The 19179-nt window shown below is 38.4% G+C and overlaps 1 protein-coding gene across 1 annotated transcript; it reads right to left on the reverse strand.

Annotated features, from left to right (window-relative positions):
- Nucleotides 1-7817: 7817 nt before the first annotated feature.
- On the reverse strand, nt 7818-9327 carry LOC113343222 (basic 7S globulin 2-like). Its single transcript, XM_026587489.1, has one exon. The coding sequence runs from the start codon at nt 9249-9251 to the stop codon at nt 7944-7946; it is 1308 nt and encodes a 435-aa protein (XP_026443274.1). The 5' UTR covers nt 9252-9327; the 3' UTR covers nt 7818-7943.
- Nucleotides 9328-19179: the final 9852 nt, after the last annotated feature.

Consider the following 19179-nt stretch of genomic DNA (forward strand, 5'->3'; position numbering starts at 1 on the left):
TTCTGATTCAACTAATCCGGCGGTTTGCCGGCATGATGCTGCTAGATTAACCTATTAGTTCCCAGATCTAGGCAGGGCCGTTCCTGAAATTTTTTTGTCCCGAAGCGAATAATATTTTTTTTTGCCCCCATAAAAGAAAGTTACGCACAAACTTAATTATATCCGCATCACTTGAAGTGTGGATTCACTATCTTTTTCATATTTTTCTTCAAGACATTTGAAATGAGTTTTTTCTAAGTGGAGAAAAGCAGAACTTTACCGCCTAGATTTTTTTATTTCTTTTTGTTGACGATGAGTATTAGTTACATTCTGTTTGTAAAGAAAAAAAATAATTAGAAAAACTCACCGAAACATCGATTGTACTACGCTAAATCAGTATATTTACATAGACATGAAACAAGACTATATATGTTATTTGCTAAATAAATTCAATTCAATCACCAGTAAACTTGAAATTTTGATTTTTTACATCAATCATTATAATAAGAGACAAAAATCCCCAAAAAATTAAGGGTTGTCATACCAAAAATGCAGAATACTTCTCCTAATTAGCACCATGAAACTTCTAAGTTCTATCCTTATATTTTACATAACTTATACATAGGTCTTTGAAAATTATTTATTATACTTAAACCCCAAACTGTGAAATAATTATGTTGTTTCCCCCCGCCCCTTGTTGCCCAAAAGTGGGGCTTGTCCTGCTTACCCCTCAGGACCGGCCATGGATCTATGTACTCTATCTCTTTATTGATGGTTTTTGTCATCTCTAATTCCTGTTGCGTTTGTGGCTGTGCGGAAATATGGTTGTTATCCTCGATTAATCCTATCAAGCCTCCGATCTGTTGATGATGTCTCTCCTCGGCCATTCTCAAGTCAGGTAATCATGAGAATTGGTTTTCACAGACACTTTCCGGTTTTGTTGGTTGTATTTCATCATGGTGCTGGGTTTCTATCTGTTGGTTTTCGAATTGGAATAAGTTTCTATCCGATTGATTCTTCATCAAAACCCCAAGTATTGAAACCGTCTGTTAATTCAATTTAGTTTCGACGGCGTTTTTCTTAATATGTTTGAGGCGTGCCTTGACCTCTATTTGGAAGATTTAATAAGTTTGTTTCTAGATTTGTTTTTATCTTGAGCTTGTTCGAGAGGCGAAATCTTGTTTTGATGATAAACTTTTGGTAAGGCTAGGATCAAGGGTGAACTTTTGAGTTGGTTCTTAGCCTTGTGAATCTAAAAGGGTTATTTATGATGACTTTTTTGGAGTTGATGTTCCAATTGGAGAAATTGTCACTTTTGTATACCCAATCCAAGCTCCTTCTGATTGCTCTCTGTAAGGGTCCAAGTAACATGGTTGGATGAAAATGGAAGTATTCAGCTCGCATGACTTATAACAACAAACTATTACCAATATGTTTGATAGCCTTACGTGTACCTCTCGAAGATTTCCAAAGGAATTTAATCCCCACAACCTACGACGTTTTATTTTCAGCTATCAAAGAATTTAACTCGAAGTTCAGCCACAACCAGCTTCAGCACTCCGCAACAGCAGTGATGACCCACATTTTTCTTAAGAATACATATCTAAGAACAAAAACTAAATGCAGCACATTAGGCCGGTGGACTCACCACCTTAAACTTCATTTTGTTTTCAGTTTACTTTAGACCTCAGTTTTATTTTTGTTTTAGGAATAGTTGTATTGCTTCCCTGTAGTTTTGTAGTTTGCTTTTATTTTATTAGTGTAATAGTTTTGAGTCTGTAATTCGTGTTGCTTCTATTTTCCAGTATTTAGTATTTTTCAGTAACTATATTAGCGGTAGTAGCGTCTGTCTTCTCTGGAAATCACCACCTGCTGGACCAAGACGGAGAAAAAGGAGACGGACAATTATCCTCCGGACAATTCACCGCAGCATATATATGCAATCGCCTGACAAGCACCTTCACTGAAGCGCATCGAGCACCCCTACCATCAACTAAGTCCTTTTGGACTCAGTCATATCCATCAAAAGTACAATTTTTTTGTGTGGAAAGCACTGAACGAAGGCCTTATGACCCTCGACTCCAGCATCTCTTCCCGATGCAATTTTGATTCGAAGACCGCTACTCTCGCCCTGGTCCACTACTTTGTTATTCTAGATTCAAGGCATATCATTTCAAATGTAACTGGTGAATCTTTCTTTGGGTATCATATACCCTCGTATAGTAGCTCTCTAAGTTTTTAATAGAATACATGCTTCAAAAAGAAAAAAAGACTTACCGTTTAATTGACAGACGAAGACTGATTTGGGAGAAAGAGCATTAACAAGGGGAAAAAACATGGTTAGAAGAAAAGTTCTGAGATTATAAGAACAGTTTAGTCCATTGTTGGAAAATAGTTGCACTTATTAGGTGAAAAAGGAATCTTGGGTATTTAAACAGTATATTATTTTACTAGTCTTTTACACATAGAAAAAACAATTTTAGGGTTATTGGACGACGACCAAAGGGAGGAGTCCCTTAGTGATGAAAAAATGGTGAGTTTATCTGTCACGATGTTTGTGCAGAGAAATTGAAATTGGTTTTCTGGAAATCACAATTTCATGAATTAAGCTCAAATTTGGGATCATCAATCAAATTGATTACAGATTTCAGTCAAACACCATTAAACAAACAGATTCACAGTTTAAATTTTTTTAAAATAGCCATCAGATCGATTGAAATCGATCAATTTCAGTATCATTTTATTAAAAGCAGTTCCCTTTCATAGTCGGGATTCACTGCTGCAGCAGTAATCTAGTTTAACCAATTTTGTGTTTCATTTAATGGATGCACGGATGGACGGATTAGATGCAGATGATCCAATGTATTTCTTTTATAATTAAAATTTAAACTAAAAAAATATAAAATTAACATAAATGACTTGAATAACGACTAATCAAGGAATAAATAAAGAACAATATGACTTAATTTTGCGTCTCAAGCTCAAACCTTAAAAGTTTGAGGAAGAAAATGATGAAGAGATAAATCAACTATGTGGTGGAATAATAAAAATATATAATTAACATCATATATTATAAAAATCGTATAAGTATCTTAAATTAAGATGTCCAATGTATTTTTAAGAATGCATTCGCATCCATTCCAAAATCGGAAAATGGGTCATTTGTCCAAATATTTTTAAAACATGGTTCAAATGGACGAGTAAAAATTAGTATGGGTGAAATAGACACTAAAAAAATAGCAAGGATGAAATTGGATTCATCTTGACTTAAACCTAAAAAATAGTAAGGATGAAACTGTTTACATCCGGGTATTTTTACATTTTTGTCCATTTAAACAGTATCAAAATCTAAATGTCCTTTTCACCCAGGAATTATTGATTTTGGTCTTTTTAACCAATTTTGTGTTCCAAAATCCGTTGGATTCCAAAAGTTAGCATCGGCTTACAATTCGAATTCCAGCATCTATCCGCAAAAATGCTATTGGGACGGATGGAAAACACATATTTCGGGCCAAATTCTCACCCTCAGCGTATTACTTCATCTTGGATTGGGGATAATTTCCCTTAGAGAATAATGTTCTCTGGGAAACATATTTATATCAAATCAATAAATATCTCTGGAGAATACCAGAGTTAAGTTGGAGATAATTCTCCTTGTTCTAAATATTACAAGAGTTAAGTCGTAGATAATTCTCCTTATTCTAAATAAAGTAAACATGATAATATCCATTCTATTACACCCCCTTAGTCTGAGTGGGAGAGGAGAAAACGTTAAGACTAAACCGAAAACGAACAAATAGCTCACGAGGTAGTCTCTTGGTGAAGATGTCAGCATACTGGTTTTCAGAGGGGACGTGTAGAACTTGAATGTTACCAATACGAACGCGTTCACGTACAAAGTGTGTATCAATTTCCACATGTTTGGTGCGCTGATGTTGAACGGGGTCTCCAAACATATAAATCGCACTCACATTATCACAGTATACAATAGTAGCACGTCGTAGAGGAAGATGAAGCTCTAAAAGGAGGTCGCGAAGCCATGTAGTTTCAGCAACAACATTTGCTAACCCCCGGTATTCAGTTTCAGTACTGGATCGAGAAATTGTTGCCTGACGTTTGGATAACCAGGAGATGAGGTTGTCACCAAGAAAGACGCAGTAACCCGAAGTCGATCGACGAGAGTCAGGGCATCCCGCCCAGTCAGCATCAGAGTATGTCGTTAATACAGAAGTAGTGGAGACCGAGATAAATAAACCGTGATGAATTGTGCCCTGAATATAGCGAATGATTCGCTTAAGGTCCTGCATGTGAGTCTCTCGTGGGTCGTGCATGAATAAACATACATGTTGAACTGCATATGAAATATCTGGCCGGGTGAAGGTGCGGTACTGTAATGCTCCAGCCAGGCTTGTGTATAGAGTAGGATCCTTAATCGCAGGACCTGAAGTAGTACTGATCTTGGAGTTGGTGTCGACCGAAGTAGCCACTGGTTTACATTGTTTCATGGAGGCACGAGCAATGATGTCCTGAACATATAATGACTGAGACAAATATAACCCTGAAGATGATCGAGTGACAGTAATACCCAGAAAATGATGTAGAGGTCCAAGATCAGACATGGCAAATTCCCGTTTCATTAGATCAATGAAGCAGTGTAGGAGAGTATTGTTAGAGGCAGTCAAAACAATATCATCTACATAAAGCAGTAAATATATTGTATCTGAGCCGGATTGATAAACAAAGAGAGATGGGTCACACACACTACCACGAAAACCACAATTAGTAATAAACTTGGCAAACCTCTGAAACCACGCCCGTGGAGCCTGCTTGAGACCATATAGGGATATGCATAGTCGACATACATAATCAGGGTGAGCAGAATCAACAAAAACCGGAGGATGATGCATGTAAACTGTCTCAGTCAGGTCACCATGGAGAAAAGCATTCTTAACATCTAGTTGGTGAATTGGCCAAGAACGCGAAGTATCAATAGTAAGAATAGTACGAATAGTAGCAGGTTTGACAACCGGACTAAACGTTTCAAAACAATCAACCCCAACCTGCTGAAATTTACCATTAGCAACAAGACGTGCCTTGTGTCGCTGTAGAGAACCATCGACATTATATTTGTGACGAAATAGCCACATGGAACGAATAACATGAGCATCACGTGGTCGTGGTACAAGTTCCCACGTATTAGTTTTCAGCATAGCATTATACTCATCTTTCATGGCGTCATTCCAATTTATATCCCTAAGAGCATATAGGTGAGAGCGAGGAATTGGGGAGACATGTTGTAAAGTTTGGACATGAAGATTAAGCCGGTGGATTGTTTTATAAATACCCCGGGAAGCTCGAGTCACAGGTCGTGAATGAGCAGGAGGAGAGGGTGGAGAGGCTGTAGTGGGTGTAGGGGCAGTTGAGGGTGGAGATTGTGTAGTGGGTGTAGGGGTAGTAGTGGGTGGAGGGGAAGGTGGTGAGCAGGTACGATGGACTGAAGTGGATGGGGTAGGTTCTGCACCTGTTGCAACAGGGCAGTGATGAACAGGCGTTAGACCTGGGGAGTTGGGTGGAGGGAGAACAGTAGTGGGGAAGCTGGACAGACGCATAGGAGTGAAAGCAGGAGGGAAGCTGTACCGACGTGGAATATGAGTTCGGACTGATGTGAAGGATAGCTGGGACTGACGCAGAGAAGACGTGTTGGAACGGGGAGTTGAAGATTGTTGGACTGATGTGGAGGGAAGGTTGTTGGACTGACGTGGGGGAGATTGCTGGACTGACGTGGAGGGAAGGTGAGACTGGAGACTCTGAGTAGCAGTAGGAGTTGGGTTATACCGACGATGAGGAGGAGTATATAAGCCAGGGAAGGTGACGCTGGGTTGGGTGACAGTAGGGGCAGTCTGAGAAGAAGGGTATGAGAGATCATAAGATGGATGAATAAGATAAGGGGGAGACTCGATATTATAAGGAGTATTTGTAGGGAGATTTGTGAAGAGGAAGACACTTTCATCAAAGGTTACATGACGAGAAATAATAATCTTGTTTGTGGAAAGATCAAGGCAGCGGTATCCACGGTTGTTGGGAGGAAAACCAAGGAAGACACATTTAGTGGAGCGGGGGGAAAGTTTGTGAGGAGTCTTGGAGGAGAGATTAGGGTAGCAAAGACAACAAAAAGTACGAAGATGGTCATATGTTGGTTGGCGTTGATAGAGAATAGACACGGGAGAGGAAAAATTTAGGATTTTTGTGGGAAGAATATTATGAAGATAAACAGCCATAAGTAGAGAATAGACCCAAAATTTTGGTGGAACGGAAGCATGGGACATAAGGGTGCGGGTGATATCATTGACACGGCGTATCATGCGTTTGGCCTTGCCATTTTGAGAGGAAGTTTGGGGACAAGAGAAGCGAAAAACTAGACCATTTTACGAGAAAAAATGTGAAAAGAAGAGTTGTCAAATTCACGTCCCATGTCGCATTGAAAACTTTTAATTTGACGCTCAAATTGGGTTTGAACAAGAGAACGAAATTCCAAAAACTTGTCATATACTTGAGATTTAAATTTTAAAGGATAAATCCAAAGATATTTGGTGAAATCATCCAGTAAGATAAGATAATAGCGAAAACCGGTATCAACATGTAATGGAGAGGTCCATAAATCACTATGAATGATATCAAATGGAGCAAAAGTATTGGAATTTGATTCGTAAAAAGGTAATCGAACATGTTTACTAACTTGACATGAATGACAAAGTTTAGAATGTTGATTCTTATTACAATGAATAGAATTATTGGTACGAAGAACATCTAAAACAGCCTTGTTGTGATGACCAAGACGACTATGCCAAATATCTGGCGAACAAACAGCAAGATATATGGGGGAAGACTGGGACGATTTTTGAGCTGGCATGGCAAAGTTGGTGATAAGGTAGAGCTCCCCGGAACTATTGCATCGAAGGATAATCCTCCTTGAACTCAGATCTTTCACAGAAAAACCAGACGGATCAAACTCAACAGACACACGATTATCAGTGGTGAACTTACGAACGGAAACTAAGTTTTTGATAATATCGGGAACAAAAAGAGTATTTTTGAGTTGAAGAGTGCGAGAAGAGAGGTTTATGAGCTTTGTACCACTAGCAGTAACTGGAATGCTATTGCCACTGCCAACTAAGATAGACCGTATAGTACTAGAATTTGAAACGTTATGTAAAATACCTGAATCAGCAGTGAGATGCAAGGTAGCACCAGTATCCACATAGAAAGCATCATCGGGTTGCTGTAGATGCATAGAACTATATGCCTCAGCAATATCTGTGAGCTTCAGTGGTTCCGTCGCCATTAATTTTAATGGTTTAGAGAAAATAGGATCGTAGGGGGCTGATACCATCTTGGATTGGGGATAATTTTCCTTGGAGAATAATGTTCTCTGGGAAACATATTTATATCAAATCAATAAATATCTCTGGAGAATACCAGAGTTAAGTCGGAGATAATTCTCCTAGGTAAACAGGATAATATCCATTCTATTACTTCAGTTCATTAAGTTTCCGTGAAACATTGACCCAGTAGCTACTGGGCCTTTCTAATACCACTTTGTAGAGCCCTACTGACAACCTAAACATCAATTAACAGGTAAAACTATTGTTACAACGAAAATTACAACGAAACAGTGGGTGATTTCTATGGGAGACACCTTTAACAAATGAAGGGGGTTAAGTGTAATACTATAGGAAAATCAAGGGCTTATGAAAAAATCAAACAACAACGTTACCAGTAAATTGGCGCCATTAGCCGTGTTGCGTTGAATACTGACGAACCATTTTATTTTAGTTTAGTTTTGATCAGAAACTAGCGTAGAATTTTATTCAAAACATGAGTTATACAAATTACATAAGCAAATACATTTTATCTAAGAAAATAAATAAACCTCATTCTGTGATTGATGAAATGTTTAAAACACTTTAGTTGTTGAAAGCAGAGCAAGCGACTTGTCTCGATCCAAACAACAACGACGAAGTGAATCCCAATCTAGATCTCGGAATATCAAACTGTAAAAGATTATCCTCCAATTGATACCCACCGATAACGATGGATGTCTTGGCCTCAGACCCTCCATCTACGAACCCCAAACACGAAACACCATTTTTAACTTTAACCATCGAGTTGGATCCAAAAATCCTCCAAACAGCTCTCTTGTTTTGCAACACAAGATCGATTGACGGGACAACAGCTCCAGCTCGTGTATTCACTATGTTTGTCGTACTAAAACATACGCCGAACGGACTCACTGAAGTTACTCGAGAAATATTCATGGCTTTGGCGTGTTTAATATAAGCGCTAGTAACTGCATTGTAGATCGAAGTTTCCATAACAGTATAAGGAGTCACTGTGCTGATTTTTGTTCCTCCCAGTCCATCTTTCTTGAGTGACAATGTCCCCCGTTTTAACAAGATCTTCCTACCGCCAACTTTGATTGATTTCACCCCAATGTAATACTCCGGGGATTTCTCACCTCCTGTGGTAGCACTAACTGGGTTGACAATGAGAGGAGTGTATGTGAATGAAGTTGACAGATCCATTCCAGGATGAGCCATGTACGGACCATCGCCGAAAATTATAGCACCTTTTGATGAGGACAAACACATCGCAAATTTCCGAGGGAATCGAAATGCAAGTGAAAACTGCGAGGATAATCCGGTTGCGGAACGTCCGAGGCCAACGATTCCTTTAGCACCGCCGGCAATTCCTGCTACAAGAGAAGTTGGTGCACAACTGAATACTAATCCACGAACCATAACATCCGATCCGTCTGTTGATTTCACCGTCAAGGAGTCGGAACCTACATCACCAGGGCTTTGCCAGCCACTTACTGAATTGTATGGGTAAACACTGCAAGTGTGGTTACTGCACCCTGGACGAGGAGTGCCGTAGCACTCATCTAAGCATCCACTGGTTGGTCGACCGGCGAGTTTGCATTGGACAGATTTACAACGGGCTGAACGATAAGATGATGACTTGTAGCCATCTTCACAATCAACCCATGTGAATTGACCGCCTAGATCGACTGTAAGGCTTACTCTAATTTTTGGGGTTCTTTGAAATATATGGGTTAGATATTGAAGTGATGATGCATCCTTGGTAACGGAAAGCACAACCCCGTGAGGCCGGGATGAAGATGAAGGTAACTGAGCATTCGAGTGAGATAGCAATGAGATGATCAAGCAAAGGAAAAAGAATGGAAGAAGAGAAAAAGAAAATGAGGAAGCCATGAATATGCAGGTTAGGATAAGAGCTAGCTGTATGAAAATGTGGATAGGAGATTGCTCACTGTGAAATGAGATAGATTTGATGAAACCCACGGCAGCTTTTTATACACCAAATAATGGATTAATAAATAAATATAAAATATAATAAAGTAGAATGTGTTTTTGCGAAGGTCGAAGACAGCTATCACATGATAAACTAATTAATATCACGAGGACTTGACTTACTTGACTCGAGTCTTTTCCTGGCACCTGATTAGTTATGTTCTTGGCCGACAAGATCGATTTTTTCTTTTTCTGGTTTATCTTTTTGTTTATTTCGAAAGCAGATGTGTACTATAACAAAGAAAAACACCTCACACAGTCACACATGTGGAGGGCATCTTCTTTAAAATTACTTATTTTATGTATTTATTTGTTTTATTTTGTTCGAAGGATCTCTTAATACAAGACTTTAGGGGCGATTATCCAAAATTCGATTAATTTTTTAATCCCCACTTAAATTTTGAATTTAGATTACTAATATCATTATCTAACAATTTTATTGTAATGACACCTCGATTAACATTTTATACAGCACCTTTTAATGCTTAGATTAGTGGCCGGGCATTTAGTTAAGTGGACGCGACTCTTGAGTTTTTTTTATAGAAAAATTGAAGGCAAAAATACCTTAAGAAACCATTAAAATTTCATCAACATCGTTACAAGGACCATTACAAAGATTGTGTATGCAACAGAAATTACAAGGATAAGCAACAACACTTATAGATATGATATAAGAAATTTGAGCAGACTTTAATAAAAAAAAAAATTCTGCTCGGTAAATAGAAATATATTAAGAAAAAGACAATTTACAAACTCTGCAAAGCAGAAGCCACCAAGCAGGGGAAAAGGAAACACAACAAAGAAAACCAAAACCCAAGGAAAGACTAGGGAGGGTCAAAGAACAGACCTCTCCAGTTAGAAATCACATCATGATGCAAAAGATTTGTAGAGGTTAAATTCTTAGCAGCCCAATGAAAAACGCTAATTTTAGAATCGACAATGATAGCCTCCACGGTGCGTTTCTTGCCGTTAAAAATGCGGGCATTTCTCTCGTTCCAAACGTTCAAACAAACGCTGGCATGGATCCTCTTCCATATCTCCTTCCCATCATTTTGAGTGGCCACAGATGACCAGTTCTTAAACAAATCTAACAGGGATGAGAAAGTAGGAAACTGCACATTTGCTTGAGCGAAAAAGTAAGCCCAAACTTGATGAGTGAACCGACAATTCCAGAAGAGGTGAGTACCAGATTCCAACACATTATTGCACAGATAACATAAATTTGTTGCTGACGAGCCTCCAAAAACAGACAAAGCGCAATTTCTACGCTGCAGATTGTCAATGGTAGGAAGATTATCAAGAACAAGTTGCCACAGGAAAAATCCAATTTTATGAGGCCAAGCATTGGACCAAATTTTCTTTCTAGGCTAAGAAGGATTGCTGGTAGTTAAGGTATCTAGCTGATAGGCAGACTTAACCGAGAAAGCTCCTGAAGATTCACCAACCCAAACAAGCTCGTCATCTTCATCGGGAGAAAAGACTACACTGTTAAGAGTTGGAGTCAAAACAGTAAATTCAGCAATCTCAGCATCGTATAAACGTCTGCGGGAGATACCGAAGTTCCAATGGCATCCAGAATCATCAAGAACATAAAGTTGGAGCAGGGAGTAATGTTTGCTATTAGATATCTCATACAACCTTGGAAAAGTTTCAGCAAACGGACCTTGTGCGCACCATTTATCTTCCCAAAAGCGAATTTTATCACCCCTTCCTATTTTGAATTGATTAAACTTGAAGAAGTCCTCTGCAACCTTATAAATGTTCCTCCACAAGCTTACACCATGAGAACTTGTTGGTTTCTTAGTCCTCCAACCGAGATCAGAGCATCCATACTTTTCAAAAGTAATTTTAGCCCCAAAGAATTTCTTTCCTTTCCAAGACGCCACCACCACTTCATAAGTAACACCTTATTCATACTATTTAGTTTCCGAATACCTAACCCACCATGATCAAGAGGTTTACGGACTTTGGACCAGCCTACCTAATGGGTTTTTCTCTTGTCTTCAGAATTATGCCATAAGAAGTCTCTAATTGTTTTCTCAATTTTATTTACAACTGATTTCGGAGCCATGAAAAGAGAGAAATAATAAACATGCAAACTTAGAAGAACACTTTTAATTAGAGTAAGTTTACCCGCCTTTGTTAAAGAGCTTCTCGTCCAGGAGGCTAATCTAGCTTTGCAAGTTTCGATTACTCTATCCCATTTAGATTTTGAAAGACTTTGCTCACCAAGAGGTAAACCGAGATAAATGGAAGGAAAATATTCACAAGAACACCCAAAGACAGCTGCCAATGTGTTGATATTATTCACTTCACCGACTGCAAAGAGACTGCACTTACTGAAATTTGTGCTTAAACCTGAGGCGAACTCGAACGATAAGAGAATATACTTTAAAAATCTAACTTGCTCCAGGTCGGCGTCAAGAAAAACCAAAGTGTTTGCAGATGACTAATGGTGGTCCCTATTGAGCAGACTTTAATAGGGACACTAACAACTCTAGATATATAACAAAGAGAATCACCCAACAATACAACTAATTGAATCATTTCCTTGTGAAGTTTAGATGGTATTACTTGGAAAGAACTAATTTCTTCCAAATCAATTAACAATTTTGCACATGGTAAAATTGTTAGGATCCAAAAAAAGATCCATCCATCTCTCAGGGTTTTGGGTGTGTGGAGATGAACAACCACACATAGCACTCATTTCCTGGTCACTAACAGGAGAGGAAGGATCATACAATGATCCACTTTTTTGTAACAGGGTAACTGAAAGGAACCCAATACAGGGGTATTTGTTAGGGTTCTAAACCTTCACACTGGAATTTAAGATGCAAAGAACAAGAAAAAACAAGGATAAAGCCCTTTGTACTGGGGATACAACCTCTGCTTTTGTAGAAACGAACTGAATAACTTCTTTAATATTGATAACTGCCCGTACAAACTTTAGACCAAAGCTATATATAGCTGAATAGTCTTGATAAGCAAGCAAACTAATTTAAGAAAAGCTGTAAAGTAGGAAACTGAATTGTTAAGTACGTATGGAAATAAGCTAACTTTACTAAAAGAAATAGGAGTTGGCACCGCAACATCCCTCCCTGCCTGAAATAAGGCTTGTCCTCAAGCCTGGAATTTTGTAAAACGAGCAACAATCTCATCAACATCTTCCCATGTTGCATCACTGTGGGAACGACCCTTCAATTGGATCAACCATTTGGAACCCGCTCAGTTCCCTTTTTTTATACATTTTCCTGTCCAAAATTTCTTCCGGTTCCCAATTGTCATAGTCGATGATGGCAGGTAAGGAAGCTTCAACACGAGCAGTGGGACCAATCTTCAGTTTTAACTGAGATACGTGGAATACTTGATGTATTCTACTAGTGATAGGCAAGTCTAATTTATATGCCACAGATCCAATCTTTTCAAGAACCTTAAAAGGTCCATAAAAACGAGGTGAAAGTTTTGAAAAAGATTGATTAGCAACTGTTACCTGTCTGTAAGGATGAAGACGGAGGTAAACAAAATCATTAACTGAGAAATGTCTTTCAGTTCTATTAGAATCAGCATAAGTCTTCATTCGATCCTGTGCATCAGATAAGTGAGATTTTAACAGCTTCAATGTGTGATCCCTGCACGTAAATTCAAAACAACATCATTCACAGGGGTGGAACCAGGTAAGTATGCTGAAATAGTTGGAGGAGGACGGCTGTAGAGAGCTTCATATGGTGTCATCTTAATGGCAGAGTGAAAACTGGTGTTGTACCACCATTCGGCCCAAGTTAACCATTTAAACCAATCTTTTGGTTTCATACCAGCAAAACAACAAAGATAACATTCGAGTGTGCGATTTGTGACTTCCGTTTGGCCATCACTTTGAGGATGATACGTTGAACTCTTACACAGTTGTGTATCTTGCATGGTAAAGTAATATTACCAAAAATTACTCATAAAAATAGGATCTCTATCACTTGTGATGGTCTTTGGCATCCCATGAAGACGCACGACTTCACGCACAAATACGTCAGCTATTGTGCTGGAAGAATATGGATGAGACAATGCAACAAAGTGTGCATATTTTGTGAGACGATCAACAACTACCAAGATGGAACTCTTACCATGAGAAAGTGGAAATCCGTCTATAAAATCCATAGAGATGTCAATCCAAACATCAGAAGGTATTGGCAGTGGACTTAAAAGACCAGGAGGAGCTACAACTTATGTCTTATTCCGTTGACAAGTCTCACAATGTAGAATATATTCCGTAATCGAATGCTTCATTCCAGTCCAGTGAAAATTTTGCTGCAATATTTTGAAAGTTCTTAAATAACCAGAGTGACCACCCAATGGAGTAGAATGAAAATCATGAAGAAGTATTTTACACCATTCTGAAGAAGAAACAACCACAATTCTTCCCTTATAACGCATCACACCATTTAAGTAAGAATAATGACGTTTACTAGTAGGATTGAGCTGCAACTGATCAATTAATGCACGTAAAGTTGGATCATTATGACATTCTACAATAATGTCATCAACGCTAGAGAAAATTGGTGCAGTGATTGCCAATAGTTGTGGGTTAACAAGTTGAGATAAAGCATCTGCAACTTTATATGTCGAGCCACTGCGAAAAATGATCTCATAATCATAGCCTAATAACTTTGAGACCCATTTCTGTTGTTCAATGGAAGAAAGACGTTGCTCCAAGAAGTATTTTAAACTCCTATGATCTGTATAAATCTTGAAATGTCGACCAAGCAAACAGGGTCGCCATTTATTTACTGCAGACACAACTGCGAGCATTTCTTTGTCATAAACAGATAAGTTAAGTTTCTTACCAGATAGATATTTACTACAGAAAGCTATAAGTCGTGCAGATTGCATCAATACTGCACCAATGCCACCCCCAGAAGCATCACACTCCAAATAAAATTATTTTGAGAAATCTGGTAGAAGCAAAACGGGTGAAGTAGTTAAAGCCTGTTGAAGTAACTTGAAAGCTACAGTTGCCTCATCATTCCATTTGAAAGCATCCTTTTTAAGCAGCTGAGTTAATGGAGCGCTGACTTTTCCAAAATCCTTCACGAATTTTCTATAATATCCAGCCAAACCCAAAAATCCTCTAAGTTCTTTAACTGTAGAAGGGATCTTTCAAGAAAGAATGCATTGTATCTTCTCTGGTTCCACGGACAGTCCTTCAGACGAAATCAGATGTCCAAGGTATCCTACAGACTTTTGTGCAAAAGTGCATTTGGATTCCTTGAAAAATAATTAGTGTTTACGCAAGAGTTCAAACACCAACTCCAGATGTTTAAGATGACTTTCAAAATCCTTGCTATAGATCAGAATATCGTCGAAGAAAACTAACACAAACTTGCGTAAGTAAGGACGGAATATATCATTCATCAAACTCTGGAATGTTGCTGGTGCATTAGATAAACCAAAGGGCATGACCAAAAATTCGTGATGGCCATCATGAGTGCGGAAAGCTGTTTTAAGAATATCAGCTCCATGGACACGAATCTGGTAGTATCCTGAACGTAAATCGAGCTTGGTAAAGAAATATGCACCATGTATTTCATCCAACAATTCGTCTACTACCGGAATAGAAAAACGATCCTTAATGGTTACCTTGTTAAGAGCACGGTAGTCTACACACATTCGCCACGAACCGTCTTTCTTTCGAACCATAAGAATAGGAGAAGAAAAAGGGCTAGAACTAGGTCTGATGAACCCCGCTTGTTGCATCTCACTCACTATTTTCTCAATTTCATCTTTTTGAAAATGAGGGTATCGATAAGGACGTACATTAACCGGTCCAGTATCTGGCAGTAAAGGAATTTTATGGTCTTGCAAACGTGCTGGGGGTAGTGAAGTTGGAGTAGAAAAAATATCCCCAAAGGTTGAGATCAGTTGTTGAATATCAGGTAATAACGCAGAGTGCTTGTCTGTAGAAGCAGTTAATGCAAAAACCCTATTTGTTGTTGCAAAAACTTCCTCTTGATGAATTGCTTTTGTAAAAGCATCATTCAAAGTTTGTGGTGCATGTAATTTAACCACGGTGCCAATGTGAGATTTGAGAGACCGAATGAAGCAGCTTATCAAATAGTCATCCGGAAAATCAACAAAATTCACCAACTTTTCAAAAGCAGGTATGTGTTCTCTGACTGTGCCTACCTGATTAATTGTGCTTATAGCCAGACGAGCATCAACAAATTTTTCAGGCGCAAAACGTGCACGAACATGAGCACAGAACTCCAACCAAGTCACAATTGTGACCTTAGTTTGCTTCCATCGATACCAAACATTAGCATCACCCTTTAGACTAGAAGCAGCAATAGTAATTTTAAGAGCATCATCAGCGTGATGCAAGCTAAAATATTTGTTAGCATTAAAAATCCATCCATCAGGATCTTCGCCATCAAAAGTAGGAAACTTGAGATTCGTTGTATTGGCTCTGGAAGGGGTTGATTGACCACCATGTGTAGGCGGAGGTGGGGGTGGAGGTGGAGGAGTACCATTGCCATTATTTTGATTCAGCTGAGGCATAAAGTCAGCAAAAACTGAACGAAGTGAAGCGGCAAGTTGGGTATTGATAGTTGTGGTAGTTTGAGTCAGATGTGTGGTGATAGCAGATGTTAATGTTGTAGTAAGAGCGCTTGTTAGGACTGTGTTGTTCTCTGTGATTTCCTGCGTACGAGCAACTCTTTCTTCCTCTCTTTGTTGACATTTCGCAACTGCCCTGGTCTTGCTACGCTCTTGTTCCTGAAGCTTTTGTTCTGCCATGGCCTTGATGAAATCATCAACTGTTTTAGCCAGGCTAGTCATGTTCTCGTTTACTGATTTTAGGTTCTCTGTATAATCATGACCCATTGTATTGTAAAAAAAAAAATTGGGTGAAAATTGAAAGTGAATCGACCTGCTCTGATCCAGGTGTTAAGGTTCTAAACCTTCACACTGGAATTTAAGTTGCAAAGAACAAGAAAAAACAAGGATAAAGCCCTTTGTACTGGGGCTATAGCCTCTGCTTTTGTAGAAACGAACTGAATAACTTCTTTAATATTGATAATTGCTCGTACAAACTTTAGACCAAAGTTATATATAGCTGAAGACTCTTGATAAGCAAGCAAACTAATTTAAGAAAAGCTGTAAACTAGGAAACTGAATTGTTAAGTACGTATGGAAAACAAATACTAAGGAAATAAGCTAACTCTAATAAAAGAAATAGGAGTTGGCACCGCAACAGTATTAGTTAGTGATAGAATCTTGCTACTTCGTCTCTTTGAACCGGATGTTATGTTGATTGATCTTGGAGTTGAGTATGTGATTTTTGCTACTGTTTCTATGATTCTTCTTGTTGATTATGTGATTGTTGTTGCTGATGTAGTTGAAACTCTTGTGATTGTTGTTGCTACTTTTGAAACAAGTGATTATGTTGCTGCTATTGATCCTGAATTAAGAGATGTTGAAGAAGTATTGAAAACAGAAATTTTCCTCCACAAAGAGAGAAAACCCATCAATCCTAATAACCAGAGAAGGACTACACTACACCGATCTAAAACTTAAAGGGACGAAAACCCAACTAGATTTCTCAATGAAATCAATCATATTTAAACCAAAAACTACCCTAAAAAGATGAAATCAAAGCAGTAAAAGTTGACGAGGCAAAGGGAGAAGATGGTTTGAGCTTCTCTTGCTCAGATCCACTCCATCATCGGAGCGGATTTGAGCAAGAGAAGACTCAAACGGCGGTAGGGTTTCGTTGGGTTTTCAGAGAAGAGTTTTTTCTGGAGAGAGAAAAGTTTTTTCTCTCTTTATATTTCAGCATACCTATATGCATTTGACTCTTGAGTTCTAATTCTGTGCTCTCGCATGCGTCAAAATGCATCCACAATTTTATTCTTAATAAAAATCACTTGGAGCGTACAGCTTTAGATTTATCTTACAAATGAATCGGAGCGAATCGGAGAGTCAAAAATATGAATCATAACATTCACAATAAATTCGATAATAGTTGGGATTCAAATCATTTTGAAATTTTTTGTATCGAACAATAAAAATCGAATCATGAACGGTAAGATTTTAAGAACTATGACCTTAACAAATATAAAGCCAGATAGATTATTTGTGAATGGGTCCTTTTAACTTGTAGCCCTATATGCAAGTTAAGCATTAATAGTCTACTATGCAGTTTATCATGTATTTTAGAACTTTTCCATTAAAATTCCTTAACTACCCTTAAAATTTGTCTAGAGATTTCTTTTCATTTTTCTTGACCCCACATGGGAAGTATCGAAGTTAAACTCAGATCATACAAGATGCCGATACTCCCTTTCTTGGCTTCTGCTATTAACAATCATAAGAAACTCAAAAATCCCAAAAGAAGAGCATGGGATCATTTCTTCTTCTATTACCAACAATGGAATCGTTTTCCCCCATCTCAAATAGTACAGTAACACAAATTATTCCAAAACCATTAAACTTCAAATCCCTATTTTTTCCCAAAATCAGTAGATTTAAATTTTCCCGATTGGGATGGATGGGTGATTTGATGTGTAGATAATAGATAAGTGAACAAATCAAGAGAAGGAAACAACGCTGATAGACGATGAAGAAGATTGCAATTAGTAATTTTATGTGCGGTTTTATGATGATAGATCTATGGTTACTTAATTTCAATGGTTTTATATCATGATATATTGATATAGATTTACTGTGGATGGTCAAGGTTAAGGTATAATTGATCTTTTAAGGAGCTGATTTTTTTTTTACAAAGCTTGTGTTTAGATTTCAATGAGGGCTCCAGTGTTTCACTGTGGATATTAGAGAGGAAGACGATGACGTTTTGGATCTCGGGTCTACAAACAGCACAAAATATAAATACCCCTAAAATTTCTTAGGGCATTTTTGGAAGAACCATAACAATAATCATAAAAGTCTTGAGTTAGAGTTCCAAAATAAAAGCGTTCGAAGTTCGAACCAATACAAAATATTTAATGCTTAACTTGTATACATGGCTACAAGTTAAGAAGACCTGAATAGTTTCCCATGTCTTTCTTTTGCCCTTTCTTGAAGCATAGTTTCCCAATCCTTACACTTGCAGTTGCAAAATGTTTGGCTGGGAAAGCCAGAGGGACCAAATTTAAGTGGCTGGGAAGAGTCTTTTCACGTTCCCCACACCCAACGATACAGTTGTAAAGTTTGTTGCATGGGGTACTCCGTATTTTAGGACTCACGTCCTCCTCTGGCTGCTGCTGTAGTACGACTATGTACATCCTCTTATCCGCTCCCTCTCTCTACAGGTGTACGACTGCTGTAGTACTACTAATGGATGAAAACGGTGGTTTTTCATGTATCGGACTTCCTCCCGGAGCAACGGCAATTTTGTGATGTTAACTTATCACCGGCAATCCTGATTGGTTGTGCAATGAATTTGGACCCTTACTATTATTTCGCGCAACTGTGACTCTGAGAGCATCCACAGTGGGCGACTAAACCCAAATATTTGGTTTATTAACGAGACGTAGTGGGACGGACTATCGATTAAATCCTGACCATCGACTATATTTCAGACTATATTTGGTCTGGGACCAAGACTAAACCCAAATTTGATCGCGCGGACCTGAAGGCTACGCCCCACACCAGGCGTACATTTAGTTTACGCCCCACATCAGGCGTGTTTTTAATTTCCGCGCCATTTTTTTGTTTTTCAATTTTGTATGGGGCGGACGTTTACACCTCCGCCCCATAAGATTACTTTGATTCTTTAGTGGGACGGGCGGATCTTTAATCGTCCGCCCCAATTTTTTTTTTTTTTTTTTTTTTTAAAAAA

Source organism: Papaver somniferum, unplaced genomic scaffold (assembly GCF_003573695.1).
Source record: "Papaver somniferum cultivar HN1 unplaced genomic scaffold, ASM357369v1 unplaced-scaffold_57, whole genome shotgun sequence".
NCBI lineage: Eukaryota > Viridiplantae > Streptophyta > Magnoliopsida > Ranunculales > Papaveraceae > Papaver > Papaver somniferum.